Source organism: Anser anser (assembly GCF_964211835.1).
Source record: "Anser anser genome assembly, chromosome: Z".
NCBI lineage: Eukaryota > Metazoa > Chordata > Aves > Anseriformes > Anatidae > Anser > Anser anser.
The window spans coordinates 53,177,849-53,194,896 of record NC_139723.1 but is presented as its reverse complement, the minus strand read 5'-3'; the positions used below and the strand labels follow the sequence as shown (position 1 = coordinate 53,194,896).

General features: G+C 42.0%; 1 protein-coding gene across 3 annotated transcripts in view; it reads right to left on the bottom strand.

The window, feature by feature from the left end:
• TTC39B (tetratricopeptide repeat domain 39B) overlaps positions 1-14,824 on the bottom strand; it is a 76,557-nt gene extending 61,733 nt beyond the window's left edge. The window contains exon 1 of one of the 3 annotated variants that reach the window (XM_083817122.1): positions 14,598-14,824. In XM_083817122.1, the coding sequence (XP_083673248.1) occupies positions 14,598-14,809 (212 nt within the window). In that variant the 5' untranslated portion in view covers positions 14,810-14,824. Of the gene's footprint in view, positions 1-14,593 lie in introns of all 3 variants that reach the window. The other 2 variants (XM_083817124.1, XM_083817125.1) reach the window with 2 other exon arrangements.
• Positions 14,825-17,048: the final 2,224 nt, after the last annotated feature.

Here is a 17,048-nt window from a genome sequence, read left to right as displayed (position 1 = left end):
AAGAATTAAAGCATAGTTATGAAAGTCAACTTGTGTTTTTTTTTTTTTTATAAAAAATGATTTGAGACTACTAAACATTTCTTGTATAAAAACAGACACTTTGGATTTGACAAACCTTTCATATTCTAGGCTGATCTAGTTTAAGCGGTCTCCCATAAAGCATACTTTATATCAATAATTAGCCAACTAAACATAAGGAAATACAGTTCTCAGGGGAATACCATCATTAAATTGTTTCTAATAAAATACCCCCAAGGCTTCATTCAAAACAATTTTTAATCAATACCCTAGAAGTGAACGAAATCTTCAGCTGCAAAGAATTATATTGGAGTTAGTGGAACACAAATCGTAACAAGAAAACGCTGCCTTTAAGAGACTGGCATCAATGAATAATGCAGTCTCAAGTGAAGAGCTGTAAATGAAAAAACAATGAAAGAAATCATACACGCCGGCTGAGGTTGTATTACGGAAAGCAACAATCTGGAATAAGGCTAGAAGGTCATTTTGACAAGTAATTCAATATGAATTCCTATTGTTATTGAGATCCTTAAACTTATCTGCAAACAGTCGAAAAAAGTTTTAGCATGCAACACTGCGAGGATGAAAACAGTAAAACTTTTTACTTCCTTAGAGTTCAGCTTTCCTGAAGGTTGGTTAATATGTACAAATACTGAAGAGATTCCCCAAAATAGTCCAAGAGCTAGAACACATGACTTAATGTAAAAGCTATTTAAAAGTTTAATCACTTTGATTTACCAAGCAGAAATATTTAATATCTCATTGAAAAAGTTTCAAAAAAATCACACACAAGCACAAAATCAGTACAAAGTAAAATCTCTTTGGTTTCTTGTAAAGATTGGTTTTCATCATGTCTTTTTTCCTGCTGAGTCAAATTCACATTTCTTCAGGCAGAGTGTTAAGTAAGAATAACTATGGACCCTGTCTTTCATGACTCCAGATTAAGGAGTCTGAAAAGTACACAACGTTATGGCTCAGCTAAGCACAAATTACTAGGTTCAACGTCAGCCAAGTTTCATGAGAACTGATTGCTTTTGTTACACAAGGAGCAATTATCTGTAGTTCTGACAATACTTTACAAAGAACTTGTTCAAATTAACTCATAGCCTGCAATTTGAGCCACAGACAGTATTCCGCTACAGAATTTACTGTCAGAATTCCACTGCATAGAATCAAACGGATATTTATATTTCATTTTAGGTAGTTTCTGAATACTGCTCTTTCCCCTCTTTCCCAGAAGCGTGCTTATTCTCCACACAACATAAAATATCTTCATAATGGATTATATGGATATTATTTTGCTGCTTCTCCTCCCCTCAAAAATTACTCCCAAAGAATTAAAAAACAGAAATGACTACTTCACAAAAAAAGAATGATGGAGATGAACAATACTGTAAGCTTACTGATTTAAAGTTGTGAAAATTCACTTTATAATACTGCTCAGCTAAAAATAAATTCACCTAAGCAAACTCATTTGATTCATCCAGAGCAAGAGAAGTCTAACATGTCTACGCGCACTTCAAAACCTTAGGTAGAAGCTGTATAAACTAGAAAAAAGTAACCGAGAACTTTACCTATAAAACAATCTGTTGTGGACACCGTTCTTGCATGCTAACAATCAGATGATGGTGTCACCTAAGGACGGAATTCAATTGTCACTTAAGTGGGCTGTAGCATTAGAAAGCAAGAACTGAACTGAAACACACAAACTCTGTTTCTACTCAGTGCAACTATTTTTTTTTTTTAACATGAAAATAACTCCTTCTCTGAAGGAAAAAACGATGCATTTTTGTGCTTACGCAGTATTTCAAGTTCATTGGCTTGAGCTCTAAATATGATCCATCTGCTTCTTCAAAGTTACTCTTAAAAATACTTGGAATAAATAAGTCTGAACTACTGAGCTTGATCTTTGGCTTCTGAGAGCTCAAGTTTTTCATCTGCTGTGGAAAACTTTTAGGATAACACAGCTCCTCCAAAACAGACACCAAACCCTCCACTCGCCTCTCTGGAAAAACACTGGTATTTTATGCAGTCTCACCCACATGGAACACCATGTCATATTCAAGACCTTTACTAATGTGGGTGATTTGATCAGGGGTCACGTGCTAAGAAAAAACAAAAAACACAACATCCCACACACAAAGAGAAAACAGGAGTTGATAAGGTAGAACCCAGCTCTACTGTAAATTTGGCTAAATAAACTGTAGCTAAATACAAAAGCCAGTGTCATTTAGCTCAATCATTAGATGTCAGTACCCACAAGAACAAAGGTGTCTCCATTACAGCCTAGAAAGCAGTGACCTTTCCATGCAAAGCCAGTTACCTCAAAATTACCAAAATACATATGAAAATTGAGTCATAAAAGTTCCATACTCAATTTTAACAGAAAACAGATGCTTTCAATGAAAGCACCTGCTGTAGTTAAATGTTAATTATTAACATGTTCTAAAAAGCAGACAACTCTTGATTTGCACTCAGCTGCATGTAAGCAGGACATTTCTAAAGCAGCATACCAGCCACTTTATATAAACGAGGTCAGGACTGGGAACGATTATATTCAGCGATGTCAGTCGTTGTGGGTCAGAATATCTACATACTAGAGCGAGCATCAAGATGAAGCCTTTTCTGAATCTACTTCTAAACACCAGGCTTAAGGCAGTCTCACATCAGTACACTAGCATCAGTCTCGCCTGTTCTGACTGCAGCTGGCTGAGCTTGCGCTGTTTTAAGCAACAGCTCTCCCCTGTTAAACTGAGAAGTGGAAATAGGCAGACTCGGTTACACCATCAGCAAGGATCACAAAATACTTCATTATAATTGACATGCAAATGGCTGCTGTCAACAGTTATTTGTGTTCGCATTCATATCTGACGTTTTGCGCATAAAAGTGAGAATGTAACTTCAGTTAAAGTTGGCTGAACACCAGTCTGGATTCTCTTACAGTTTACACTGGCACATTCCTGCTATTTGACCTGTATTTGTCAGTTTGACCTGCAGTTGCTTTTGCACAAAAAGCACGTTTAAGAGTCAAAGGAATAGGGTAGCAACACAGAACATCATTGCTATAATAAAGTTTATATATACATATATAAACAGTTAGCCATCTTTCCTCTCATATATCCCAACAAACAGCCCCAAGTTCAAAGAAATATCAGTTAGGCATATGTTTGTTAACAGCACCAGGAAAAAAAAACATTGGGAGTTGCTAGTCCAGTACAAACGCATCAGAGTATGCTCCTAAAGGGATTTTCAAATATGTCACTATTCTTAGTCATTTTTATTGGACAAAACTGATTGCCAAGCAATTCTACAGACAAAGATAAATAAACATACGTAGATGCACTTTGACTGGATACATCTGCCTTTCAATACCATCAGAAAAGTGACTTGAGAAGAATGGGAAGGTGACTAAACAGACTGAGAAAGTAGGGACTACACAAAAACGTTCTCCTCAAAGGAGATACTCCAGAAGACACCATAAGCTTGTCCTCTCTATCAGTAAGAATGATTGTTCTATCAGCTTAGTTCTTCTTTAATTAGACATGCCTGAGAGTCTTGCAAACCTTTGTGCCAAGCTCATCAAGATTTGTTACAAACTTTTGTATCATGTCATTTCTATGAAATGATTGAATGAAGCCCTATTAAAGTCAAAAGGAAACATAGGGTGCTATTTATCACGTCTGTAAGCTGGTAAGACCATCTTCACGTTTTTCCAGACCTAATTCTTCTGATGCATAGCCATATGCATTAATAATTAGGTATATCTACATCTTCCAGGACACAGCTGGTAGAGACTTTTCTACTGTCAGTCCAACCAGCCTTCTACAATCCATTTCCAAAGACTGTATAGAGGTCATTCTTGAATTCATTAGAAGATGGAAAACACAGTGAGATGTTTTACAGAAAGAAAAGCATAGTTAGAAAAACTAACTGGAAGCAAGTCTTCAGCTGGTGCTTAACAGACATAACAAGCGTTTATGCTCTTGATTTGTTTGCATGCAGTCAAGGTATCAGCAAAGTCACAGATCTCTGACACAAATAATGAAGCTGGCAAAGTTAAAATTTCACAGCTAGGGAAATTTCACCCACTGTAGTTCAGAATTGTCTATCCCTCATGAAGTTTAGCTTTCCATAACTGGCAAAACTTCACAGAAACTTTAGCTCAGTCTAAACAAAGGATCATTAGATAATCTGCTGCTAACAAAACAGCATTACTTCAAAACATACAATTTTAGTGCACAAGAAGTTAAGGTTGTAATCACTTGACTCAACAAAACCCACCAAATAAGATAAAAGCTATCAAGGCTATCATGAAAAGGGAAGTTGGAAGACCCATCTGACAAACACCAGATGACACATCCGTACTCACTTTGAAATTGCACAATCTCAATTCTTCCTCTCTCACAAGGGTAGATCTGCCCAGCTGCCTCACATAACCTTCCTACTTTTATTTCCATATTTCAGTATGCTTGATGCAGATAGTGAAGCAAAACCTAACAGTTCTCACCATGTTATCACAGGATGCTCAAAGTAAAATTTAAAAAGCATAGAAAAATTGGAAGTAACAGCAGCCAACGTAACAAGGCGTTTATTTCACTTTTAGAAGATTTTCATTTTGCTGACCAAAATGATTCCTCATCAGCTGAAAAAGCAAGGAAGAGAATGAGAAAGGAAAATTCCTTAAATCACTTGTTTCAAACTGCCTTGATGGGAAAGAAAGGCTATAGTTAACTTGAACCTCTTCTGTTTCTACTTGAGATTTATTCCCACCATGATCTTTTACCAAAACATTTGAAAAAGTAAGTTATTTTATGATGAATAAAAATTTCTTTCATTGCTGTTTCATAATTTGAGTGCTACATCTATTTTTGTGCTGCTAAGTTGTGTAACTATTTGCTAGTAAAACAACTTCTCAAAAACCTGAAATCCACTGTTGTCAAGAACAGGTTTCTTCAGACCAAAGAAAAATAAAATGTCTCCCCTTCCTCCAAATTACTTGTTTTTAGTGGGACTGCTATTAGCTGCAACTGAACCTAGCTGTTGACTCATATGATCAACATTAAAGACAGTAAAAACCCATCACCAACTAGTAGTATTCAAGAACAGGAATAAAGAACAAAGGTAAAACAAGAAGCACTGATAGAGTAGTAAAGACATATCTAACTCTAAAATGGATTACAAATCGAGACTCTTTTGAAGTTCTTAAGCTATCAGTCAAAATACATAGTAGGAAAGAGCTGTACCCTTCACGCAATACAAAAACATGCACAATTCCTGATATACAGGGCTTAATCTTGAACTAAACTGCATGGGCAATCAAAAAGACTCAAAATATATATTTATGTGGTACCTCTTGTTTTGTGAAAGCCATGAACCAGCTGGAGAATTATCCTGAATTGAAAACCATCTTCCCAAACTATCTGGCTATCACAGCAAGGAATTAATCACTCATTTTCTCCCATTATCAGTGCTCAGAAGTTGAATCGAATGCCGTCACCTTCACTAGATGCAACAGGATCAGACATTCTTTGATTGTGTAATGCTTGATGCCACAGCTATATGCTCGGGAACACTTCCAGAATAATTTTTTCCAGGACAACTGGTGTATTGCCTACCACAAAGAATTTCATAGTCTATGCAAGGAAGCTTTCCAAAGACCTCATTTAAATGCATCCTCAGGTTTCATAATTCTACAGACTTCCTCACCTCCGTCACATAGCAATTCATTTTATGGTTTAAACACACACACAGATAAATAAGAACAACTCAAGTCACAGCTAAATTACAATCCATTGCAAAAAAGGACTGTGTGGTAATCATAAGAAAGTTTTGTTGCTAGAGTTCACATGCTTCAGAGATGTAATCTATTATCATTGCTTGGCATTTGGTACAACTGGAAGCAGTTTAAAGAACAGAGCTCAAATAATTTCTTTTTAAATAATAATAATGGTAAACCTGCAGTTTTATCTTAGCACCATGAGACTACAACCGCATGTCTGAATAAAATGCAAGGCGTCTCAAATATAACATCAACTGTGCTTGTAACATAAAGAGAAATAACTATCTCTGAAAGTGCAAGCAAGAGGATTATCAGTGCTTTCCAGCAGTCTGTCATTAAAAGAAACTCGAAAAGTGAATCAGAGCTACTAATAATAGTGTATGTTCTCATTAAGACATCCAGATCTGTTAGTCCTGGATATAAGAGGTTTGCCCCTTGCATGTTTGGGGTTTGTTTTTAATCTATGCTAAGTATTCATGGCTGAGATTTTAATTGCACTTACTAAATTTCCCAGCCCTTCTCCGGTAAAGATCTTGTTATGTCACAAGTTACCAAACTCTGGCGAGGTCTCTACTTGTATAATATAGTTCATGTTAACCATGGGTGGCTTAGAGCAGGAAGGAGCAGAACTGCAATTCCAGTGTCTCTGTCCTTACCCTACAACATCTGTCTTCAGAAATGACAAATAGTCACAAAAAAAAATAAAAACAAAAATCTCATATATTTCTGGAAGCATAAAACAAAGGCAAAGTATAAGTCAAGCCGCAATTATACATTAAAAAAAATCTGTCTTGATTTAGGATACAAAAGAAGTAAACGCAGTGGAGACTACATCGTAGTAAAGAAAAAAGGGTAAGATAGAAATAGCTAAGAAAAAGAGTACATCATGTTGCCCTGAAGTTTACTAGGCAATTTCAAATAAAGGTCCTCACTGCTTTTTTGGCTTTCTAAAGATTCAAAGAAAAATCCTAGTTATGTAGCAGGGTCACCGTGTACTTATTACAGACTTACAGAGACAAAAGTATCACATCTTTCCAATTACATTTCCCCTGGAAGAATATCTTTATAGCATTCCAGAACGCTTATCAATTTCAATGCAGTCAACAATCCTCAATAAGTCTCATTATAGAGACACTGCTTTGGAACTGCTAATACTAATACTTTTCAGAGATGATGCCAAGCTGGAGAACAAACATGTTTACTCTGTATTAAAGATGACTCAGTGCCCGCTTTGCCTATCTTTCTTTATTTCATTAGTTATATGAACATTCGACATTAACCTCCCCACTTCCCTCAGGCTAGGTGTTTCCTGGACTACATGGCTGAACACTCCTTTGTATAGAACGCAACAGTAGCTGCTGCACAGGTAGCACCAAAGAGCTGTATTTTATAGTGTAAAGCTACTTAAGTGATTTTACTTGTTTCATTTCCTTTAAAAGAAGGCCTTGCTGCAGTAACAGTAATTGCAACAACCTATTTGTGATAATGTTTTTCTCATTAGAGAACTTGACAGTCTCTGTGGATATCCTCTAATCCACCAGCAGCATTAAGTGCAGTAACAAAACAGCAGAGCTTTAGAAACCAACATTATCCACAGTTGAAGACATCTGTACAGGATTACAGCAATGACTTTTGTCCAGAGCACAACCTGTACCCTGGTGCTAGAGAGGCAACCTTCCATCTCCCCTAGAATAAATTTTTTTTCATTTGAGTAGAAAAGCATCCTCTTCAATGAGCAGTCACTTGATGTCCTGATTAGTATAAAATTAACAAATTATTAGCTGATTTATAAATATGTTCTGAAGAGTTGTGTTTCTACCAGAATCAGAGTGAGACAGACAAAAGCCTAACAAAAATATAGTGTCACAACCAGAACAAGTGTCACATTACATTACACTGAGCAGAATCAGATCTTGACTTAACTTGACAGTAAGCTAAAGTGTTAGTTCTTTCTAGGCTACTTAAAGGCAAGTACAAACAAAACACGTTCTCTTCTGAAGTTATGAGGACAACTCTTTGCCAACAAATATCACGAGTAACGTGCACCTTCAAATTTCATTAACATGAAGTTAGAGTTGACCTACTAAGGTCTCCCATTAAGTTTTCCTCATGTCTCTCGAGGCTACTACCTTGCTTCTTCAGTAAAGATTCCCTCTACTTTAACTATTCATCCACTATGTCCCCAACCAGAGCTTGCTGTTTCCTCAAGCATTGACTGAAAGCTGCAGGATCCAGAAAAGATGCACTGAATTCAGCATGTATTTCCCCACAGAGAAGTCACATCATCTATTTGTGCACTGAGGCTTGTCAAAAAGGTAGAGGTGTGCAGTTTCCCTCCTCACACACAGATGCCACGCAGCTTACTGATGCATGAGCAATCAATAGCCTTTGGACATTTCACCAGGAATATAATAATGACAGAAAAAATATACAGTTGTTGCTGGATTTGTCACTTCTGCTCAAAGGATCATTAACATTTCACTGTAAGTGTAAGGTTACGTTTATAGTATGTCGGTGTGTCTAGGTCACTGTTCATGCGCGTAGTCCCTCCTTCGGAGCTATTACGTTGAATTTCACTGTAGCATGGAGAGCATACTCACAGGCAATCAAAACGCCAGCTCCTTTGCACCACGTTCACACTGCGAATCGGCTGGTGAACTGGCTATGATGACTCATACTACGGAAAAGGAAATCCCACATGACTGCACTGTTAAACCTAAAACACTGAACCTCTCTAAATGTCACTTCCTCCCTTCAGCACCCAGGGGTATAAAAACAGAAAAGACAGACCCAGTACTCAAGGTGTAGTATACTTCTTTCAACTATGAAAGGAGAGGTAGCAGCCAAACAATAAAAGACTGGCAGTGAACTACTTACGTCGCTCTGATCTCCACCCATTGCCGATATCCATATTCATTTTCACTTTAGCCCATGGTCATTATATACACGAGAGTTTCTATTGATTTGTGGAGACTTTTACAACATTTCTTTAAATCTCTTGCGACATTTTAGTTAACTCACCTGCACAATTTAAAGAGACCAACTTATAAAGTAAGGTATGATCTGAACAGATAAATGGCAAAACTCAACTGGTATTACCTGGATAGCATACAGCTGTGTGCTCTATTGCCACTATAGCACCAAACAACGCTACATATAACTTTGTGTTCACTTATGATGGCTGGGCAATGAGTCAATTGAGAGCAGCCCTGAGGATGCTGGCTGATGAGAAGCTCAACATGAGCCTGCAGTGTGAGCTTGTGGCCCAGAAAGCCAAACATACCCTGGGATACATAAAAAGCAGCAGGACCAGCAGTGCTAGAGAGGTGAGTGTCCGCCTCTGCTCTGCTCTCGTGAAAACCCACCTGGAGCCCTGCGTTCAGCTCTGGGGCCCCCAGCACAAGAAGGACACGGACCTGTTGGAGCGAGTCCAGAGGAGGGCTACGAGGACAATCAGAGGGCTGGAGCACCTCTCCTATGAAGACAGGCTGAGGGAGTCGGGGTTGTTCAGGCTGGAGAAGGGAAGGCTCTGGGGAGACCTCACTGCAGCTTTCCAGTGTCTAAAGGGGGCTTATAAAACAGATGAAGAACAACTTTTTACTTGGGCAGATACTGACAAGACAAGGGGGATTGGCTTTAAACTAAAAGAGGGGATATTGAGATTAGACATAAGGAGGAAATTCTTCACCCAGAGGGTGGTGAGGCACTGGCACAGGCTGCCCAGAGACGCTGTGGATGCCCCATCCCTGGGGGTGCTCAAGGCCAGGCTGGATGGGGCTTTGGGCAGTCTGGTCTGGTGGGAGGTGTCCTGGGCCATGGCAGGGGGGATGGAATGGGGTGGTCTGTAAGGTTCCTTCCAACCTACAATAATCTGCGTGCCATACTTGCAACTCTTTAGCCATTCAGAGGAAAATAAATAAGCTCCTTCCTACTCTTCAACCTCTACACCTCATCCCTGTACTTTTTTTTTTTTTAATACAATCTATCCCCTTTGAAGACTATGTAAATGTAAAAGACAAAGTAAAATGGTCTAATATAGTGGATGGCAGCAAGCCTTTAACTACAGTAACCAAGACAGCTGTACCTGTTAAGGACAGTAACTTCCACTGCTCAATGTAAAGTCTTCATTAAAAGATCTCAGATGTTGTTTCCCATAACAGTATAGCCACAGTTCAATATATGAAGAAAAGTCTTCAGAAAAAGCTGTTTCTTTTTTCAACTTTTTTTCCATCTCTATAGGTAAATATTATACCATTAAAAAAAAATTGGACAGATGTAAAAGCAAATCATAACAGATTGAAACAGATTGGCTTCATAGGTACTTATCTATTCCAGGAGTTCCTCTGTCAGCTCTGCCTTTGCAAGACGCATCTCGTGCTTCCCATATCCTGGCAGCCTTTATATGTTTTCATTAGTGTTCTCACTGAAGAAGTCTTCGGCTTTCAAAATAACCACAGCTTTCAGTAATCTCATGTTTCATCACGTCTGCTCCCTCACTGGACCTTACCACTTCTAGAATGTGTGCACACACAATAAGCCATAAACCAGGCTTTACTTTAGTTTGCACCATCTTGTAATTCATTAACCGCAATAACCCCACCGTTTCCTGTACCCCCATGTCTTTCTTCCCTCTCTTTGAAGAGGGAACCAAGCTGACCAACCAAAGGGAGCATTAAATAAGAACATTTAATTACATACACTTTCTTTGCCTCTCCAGGAAATTAACAAAGACTTAAGTCATTCTTTTTCAAATTTGTTCACAGTTAACAAAGGAGCTTGAACAGATGAATGAAACAAACTTCAGGAAGGCAGCTAAGAAATGGAAAATCACAAACAATAAAAATTCACCATTTCAGAACAATACAGGTAATACAAAATTGGAGTATGCATCCTCATCTTGACATGACAGTCAGAAGAAAAAAATAATACCTCTCACAGGAAAAAGTGCTCTCACTGCCCCTTCCCAACACCATCTGCACCAAGTGTTCATTTTTAAGGTTTAAAAGAAAAAAAAAAAAAAACAGGTGCTGATCAGCTTGTTTCAGCTTCCCGAAGTCCCCAGGGGGAGCACAACGACAACAGTTTCTCCCCATTGACATTTTTCTGCATTAGAAATACCAGCCAAAACCAGTGGAAAGAAAGTCCTCAGAGTAAACATTAAAGGAGCCTGCATTACTGGCCATTTTCTCTCTAATATAGTCTAAAGCGCATTATTATATTGTTACTGGTGAAAACTAGCACTCTAGTAGGTTCTTTGATTTTAAGCGCAGTAGCTGCAGCAGCAGTGAATAAAGAGCTCTGAGTACTTTAACAGAGTACTAAGCAGCACTAAACAGTTCTTGAATTAAAGAACGTCCGTCCTGAAGACACTGGTTTCATACTGAAATTAGTTCAGAAGATAAACTGCTCAGGCTCGTAAAGCCACCCTACATACCATTTGTCCTTGCTTGGGCAGTTCAAAGGAGTACAGCGTGCATCATCAGATCATTAAACAAATTTTCCTTAACAGGTTAGTTTAGAGCTGAGGCACAGATTAGCTGAATCGGCCAACCTGCCCTTAATACAAGACTTAGAGTTAACCACAGCAAGGGCACGAAATCACTTTCGGATCTCTATATAATCCTTAGCCTAGCCGGCTATGGGCAAACAAGACATTTTTATAGCATGTAGATACTTCTAGACCATGATCCTTTTTGTCTGGCCACAACCCTCACAGGCACAAAGGCCAAGGTTGGGTTTGTTGTTTTTGTTTTTTTTTTTAATGGATAGGGAATCCCCAAGTAACCAATTAAGCTGGCTTTAAGACTTTGAAAAACCAGGGCAGCACAGAGTGAACTTAATGGGAAGCAGATCTGGCCCACTATTTTAAGTAATCTTTAGACAGTAGAGGGGGGAGAAGGGGAAGGCTTAAAGTTTTGCTTGAAGACTGCAGTGGCTGGGAATGTCATTTTGCCCCTAAACCTATCTGTCCTATATTTACAACTTGTTCCAAAAGAATACTAACATGAGCACTTTCAGTATAGAAATTCAGTGCTATATAGGTATTTAAGGGCTTAAGAGATATCATGTTCTAAGTTCACAGGTAGACACTCTCACTCTGATCACTTAACAGCCAGCAAACTTCCCCCAAGTACAGGATAACCACGCACGCTTTAACACCCAGGAAGCAATATCAAATGGAAAAATCCTGATTTTAATAACCATTTTTTTTTTCCTTATGAACATCCTCACACTGTTATCTCCTTAATACAGACTCTTAGGCTTAGGTCTCCAGTTCCAGTTGGTGTTCATTAAAAAACACCCAAACTACTACACTTGCATCAGCTGGGGAACAAAACAAAGACTTACACTTCATACTACTTCCTTGAAATGCCCACTTCAAATCCACAGCTGTAGGACAAGACAAAAAAAAACAGCAAAAAAAGATGAATATGCTATCTTGTACTTCCTTGAGCTACAAGGAAGCATAAGGGAAACCACACATTTTCTTCATCATGGACTACAGCAGAGAGCTGCTGCCTGCATCATCAGCAAGAACTGCAGAAGTCTTCTTGCTAGTTAAGATCCCATCAAGTAGAAAATGACTTCAAGGTTTAGCTTAACACGTCTTTTTTCAAAGCTTCAGGGATGAACAAGTCCATACAAAGCAAAATCCTATGCTAAAAGCTATATTCATACGGTGCTAAGGATGTACACTTAAACAAGGAAGTAAACAGCTCGTATCTTTCACATTACGTGTAAACGTTACTTGGAAGCACACAGCTCTTAAGAAGAAAACTAACAGCAACGTTCCCCAGCTTAAACACTTAAATAACAGTTAAGGCACTTCAAAACAACTAGTTCATGTCTGAAGTGCTGAAATCACATCAAGATTAGTAAAGGCTGTGATGAACTTGTAGGCAAAGGATGCCAGCAGTCGGGATAACTTCTGATACAGAAGCAGTCACTTTCTCCAGGATCAAGCCAGCATCTGCCGTTCCTCTCTGAACTCTCAGTTCTTATCAGGAAAAGTTCGACTGCTCGCGCTATTACCTATTCTGGTCCATTCAAAACCCACACACTCTAGAGAATCAAGTACAAGTCTCTACACAGACTATGAGCTCTTTAGAGCTCATAGGAAAAAAGCTTGTTTGCTTTTGGCATGCTGTTGCTTAGGTAAAACCTTTTCCAGGTGCTTTTATGTCCACTTGTCCATTTGCATGGAATCATCTTTTCCTGTAAGAGATATAACACTGACACTTGACAGAAAGCAACCCTTATGTGTTTGTGTTTTTTTTTTGTTGTTGTTTGTTTGTTTTAAATGGGACAGCCGGACTACAGCTAGGTTGCTAAATACCTGTTTTACCAATTGTGAATTCGAACTACTCGCTTACCGAGAGCAGCAGGAGTTCATTAATAACTTGTTCCCCCTGGTATTTACTCACTCCCTGTGTCGGAAACAAACCTTAGCCCCACAGAGATCACTGCCCCTACTTGGTGCGCTAAGCTTTTGCAGCAACTCACTCAAATACACAAAGCGATATAGCTTTTCACATCCTCTTCACATTATGCCTCTACACTACAGCCTTAGGAAGTAGCAACTTTTTCAGCATGCCCTGAAATACAGGGTAGTGTATCCCCACCTTCCAAGTGAGATTTTTTTTTTTTAAATCATCTCATCCAAAAGCAACTTCTGCAACTGCCAAATATAAAACATGAGTATTCAAGAGAACCGTGCAGCATCCCCATCCTATATAGATGTTTGTCAGCTGCTCTGTTATACACAACACTAGCTCACCTCAGAAACAGGGCACTGGCTGCATGTCTGTTTCTAAAATTCACACCAGCAATATCTTTGGAAAGAAAAGAAGGAAGACAAAAACTATTATGCAATGATGTGATTCACAAATGTTGTTCAGCAAAGTTCTGCTGGAACTACGCCTTGCAAACCTTTTCGAAAAAGCTGCTGAGTGTTAAGCAACACTGAAGCCACTGCTCTTACAGCGCGCAGTCAGGAGCCAGGTGGGTATTCCAATCCGAGCCCACCAGGACTTTGAGCTCCTGCTTTTAGAAGCACCCTCCATTTACGACTGCCTTGTTTTTGTGGTCCTGCTTCTGAAAAGACAGCCTGGGACATCCATTTCACCCACGACCTTCCTCATAGGAGCTAGCAGCGATTCTGCTATCGCACCTGTCTGGACCCGGGAGCGTACTACGAAAGCACGAAGAGTTGAGGCGAGGGGATTCGTGTCCGGACCTCTAACCGAGGCAGCAGGACAGCCGCAGGACCTGCCGCAGCGTGCGGCAGCCCCCTGCCCTGCTGCCCAGACCCCTGGCAGGCTGCGCAGCCCCACGGCGGAGCCCCCCCGACACGGGGCCTACAGGGAGCGCACCGCACCCGCCGCGATGGGCTAAAAGGGAAAAAGAAAGGGAAGGAAAGGAAACTAAGGAAGGGCAATAAAAGGAAGGGAAAGGAAAGGAAATAAAATGAAAAGAAGGGAAAGAAAATGAATGGAAATAAGAAGAAAAAAAAAAGAATAAAAGGCAATAAAGAAATTAGGAAGAGGGGAAGGCGGGCCGGCGGCAGCAGGGTGCGCGGAAGGGGCAGGGGCCGCCCCCGGCACAACTTTCCCCAACTCGCCGCTCGCCCTCTCCCCGCCGGCCGGGCCGGGCCGGGCCGGGCCGTCCCCGGGACGCGGCTCCGCCGCTCTCCCCGCCGCAGCCCGGGGCAGGCGGGACGCCGCCGGGGCGGGCCCCGCACCGCGACACCCCCCGCCGGCAGCGGCCGCCCCCCGCCCGCCGCCCGCTGCCCCGCACTCGCCTCCTCGCCGCCGTTCTCCTCCGTGCCGTTGCCGACGCTCGCCATGTTCCCGCTCCACTGCCCGCCGCGCTGACGGCGGCCGCCGGTCCCGCTCCCCGCCGCCGGTGCACGCCTCCCGGCCGCCCCCGCTCCGCTCGGCCCGGCCCGGCCCGGCCCCGCCGCCCCCCGCCGGCCGCCCTGCAGCTCCGCTGTCCGCGCCCCCTCCTTTGCATCGCAGGCCCCGCCCCGGCCCCGGGGGCTCAGGACGTGCCGTGCCGGGCCGCGGTGTGCCTTCGGCCGCGCCGAGCCCTCCCGCAGCCGCCGGGCGAGCCCCGAGGCACCGGCAGCGGCGTCCCGGCACCGGCCCTCCAGCGAGAGCCGTCCGGGCGCGGCTGGGCGCTGGGGCGGGCCGGCGGTGCGACATGGAGGCGCTCTCGGGAGGCGCGCCGGGCCGGCGTTTACCGTGCCGCACACCGCAGGCACCGTGAGCTGGCCAGGGACCCGGCCGGCTGCCGCACGGCGGGGACAGCGAGGCCTCCGCTGCTTTGTGTGCTTCGGGTCTTGTCCCGGGGCGTTTCTTCGGGCAGCGCTGTGGGTCTGCAGAGCTGTGGGTCAGCACGCTTTCCTCATGCGGGCCGCCAAATGGGGCAGTTGTCAGCCGGCTCCGAGTGCCCACCGCCTGAGGTCGTGTAGGACCTTACAGTCGGTCCTTCAGCACCTTCAGCACCAGGCTCTGTGGAAGAGCTGTTTTATCACCACGATGGCTTGCGGTAGAGGCGAGAGTTTGCAAAGCAGCTGGCTTTCAGCTGCTGGAACACTCTCCCATTCCCTCGCTCTGCCTTCTCCTGAAGCATGGATGTAGTTCACAGTACTGTAATGTTCTCTAAAAATCTGCCAATTTCCACTTCTACCTATTCAGGAAGCTGTTGTCAAGTTCTACTAAAAGTCAGTAGGTTGCATGTCACCATTCCCTACAAGTTAGATCTCTGCCACAGTCCCTGTTAAAAAAACAAACACTTTCGATAGAACCAGAGTCAGATGAAGAGGGAAAGGGAGCTTAGCAGATTCAGCTAGCCAGGAGGTAGATGCAGTGTAAGGGCTTTCCACAACATTGAGGATTACAGTCTAGAGATAGGCAAGGTTCCTGAGCCTGAGGCCAAAGTACAAGCTTTCAGTATAGGCTTGCAACTTAAATGTTCCTCAGGTCTTATCTAGACTGCTCTGTTTTATCTGCACTACTCTTTTTACCCAGCTTAGCAGGAAGGAAACCTGACTTAAATGCATTCCTCTGTACTGCAAGACAGCGTCCTTGTCAAGCAAGCTGTTGCAGACACTCTGTTCTCTCATACTCCTATTGCACTGGAGTTTGCACTAAGTTTCTTCAGTGGCAACTTCCTGGAAGATACTTCAGGGATGTTATATACTTCTCCAGGACTGATCTGAAACACATGAAACATGCTCGTAGTGCAAATGCAGTTGACAGGCCCACACATGCCTTATATTTAATTCAGGACAGCCCACACAGCTCTACCTGAAATTCATGTTAGCATTACATCATAATCTTATGCTCTTCACCAGAATCACAATCACAGACTCACAGAATGGCTGAGGTTGGAAGGGACCTCTGAAGATCATCTGGTCCGACCCCCTCTGCCGAGCAGGGTCACCCAGAGCACATTGTGCAGGATGGCATCCAGGCAGGTTTTGAATATCCCCAGAGAAGAAGACTCCACAACCTGTTCGGGCAACCTGTTCCAGCACTCCGTCACCCTCACAGTAAAGTGTTTTCTCAAGTTCAGATGGGACCTCCCATGTTTCACTTTGTTTGCCTCTTGTCCTGTCACTGGGCACCACTGAAAAGAGTCTGGCCCATCCTCTTGACACCCTCCCTTCAGGTATCTATACACACTGGTAAGATCCTCTCACTATCAGTCTTTTCTCCTCCAAGCTAAACAGGCCTAGCTCTCTCAGGCTCTCCTCGTATGAGAGGTGCTTCAATCCCCTAATCATCCAAGCCCTCTGCTAGACTTGCTCCAGTAGCTCCATTACACAGGTTATCATCTTTTGTTGAAGACATGACTCTATTTTTATCTTTCAGCTGCAAAAGCAATCCCTTCAAGACATTTTTTTATTGGAGTAGCGGACTACCTCCATTTCAAAACTAATTTTCAACTAGTATTACTCTATAAAAGAATACTATGTGTTACATAATGTATGAGTAAGATAGCTTATATGTAAGTTCTCCAAGTTCTGGGAATGTGGTCCTTGAAGATGAGAACCAGAAATACCACTCTGTAGCACCTGCTCACATAGGCAATTACTCACTGACAGTTCTATCTGGAACAAATAAAAACTTAGCTTGGTCCCTTATGCTCTTGTAGAAACTGGTAAAGGACTAGAGCACCAACACTCATGAAATTAGGTTGGAGAAATTACACTAATTACGGAGTTTATAGTCATAAGTAGTACTCT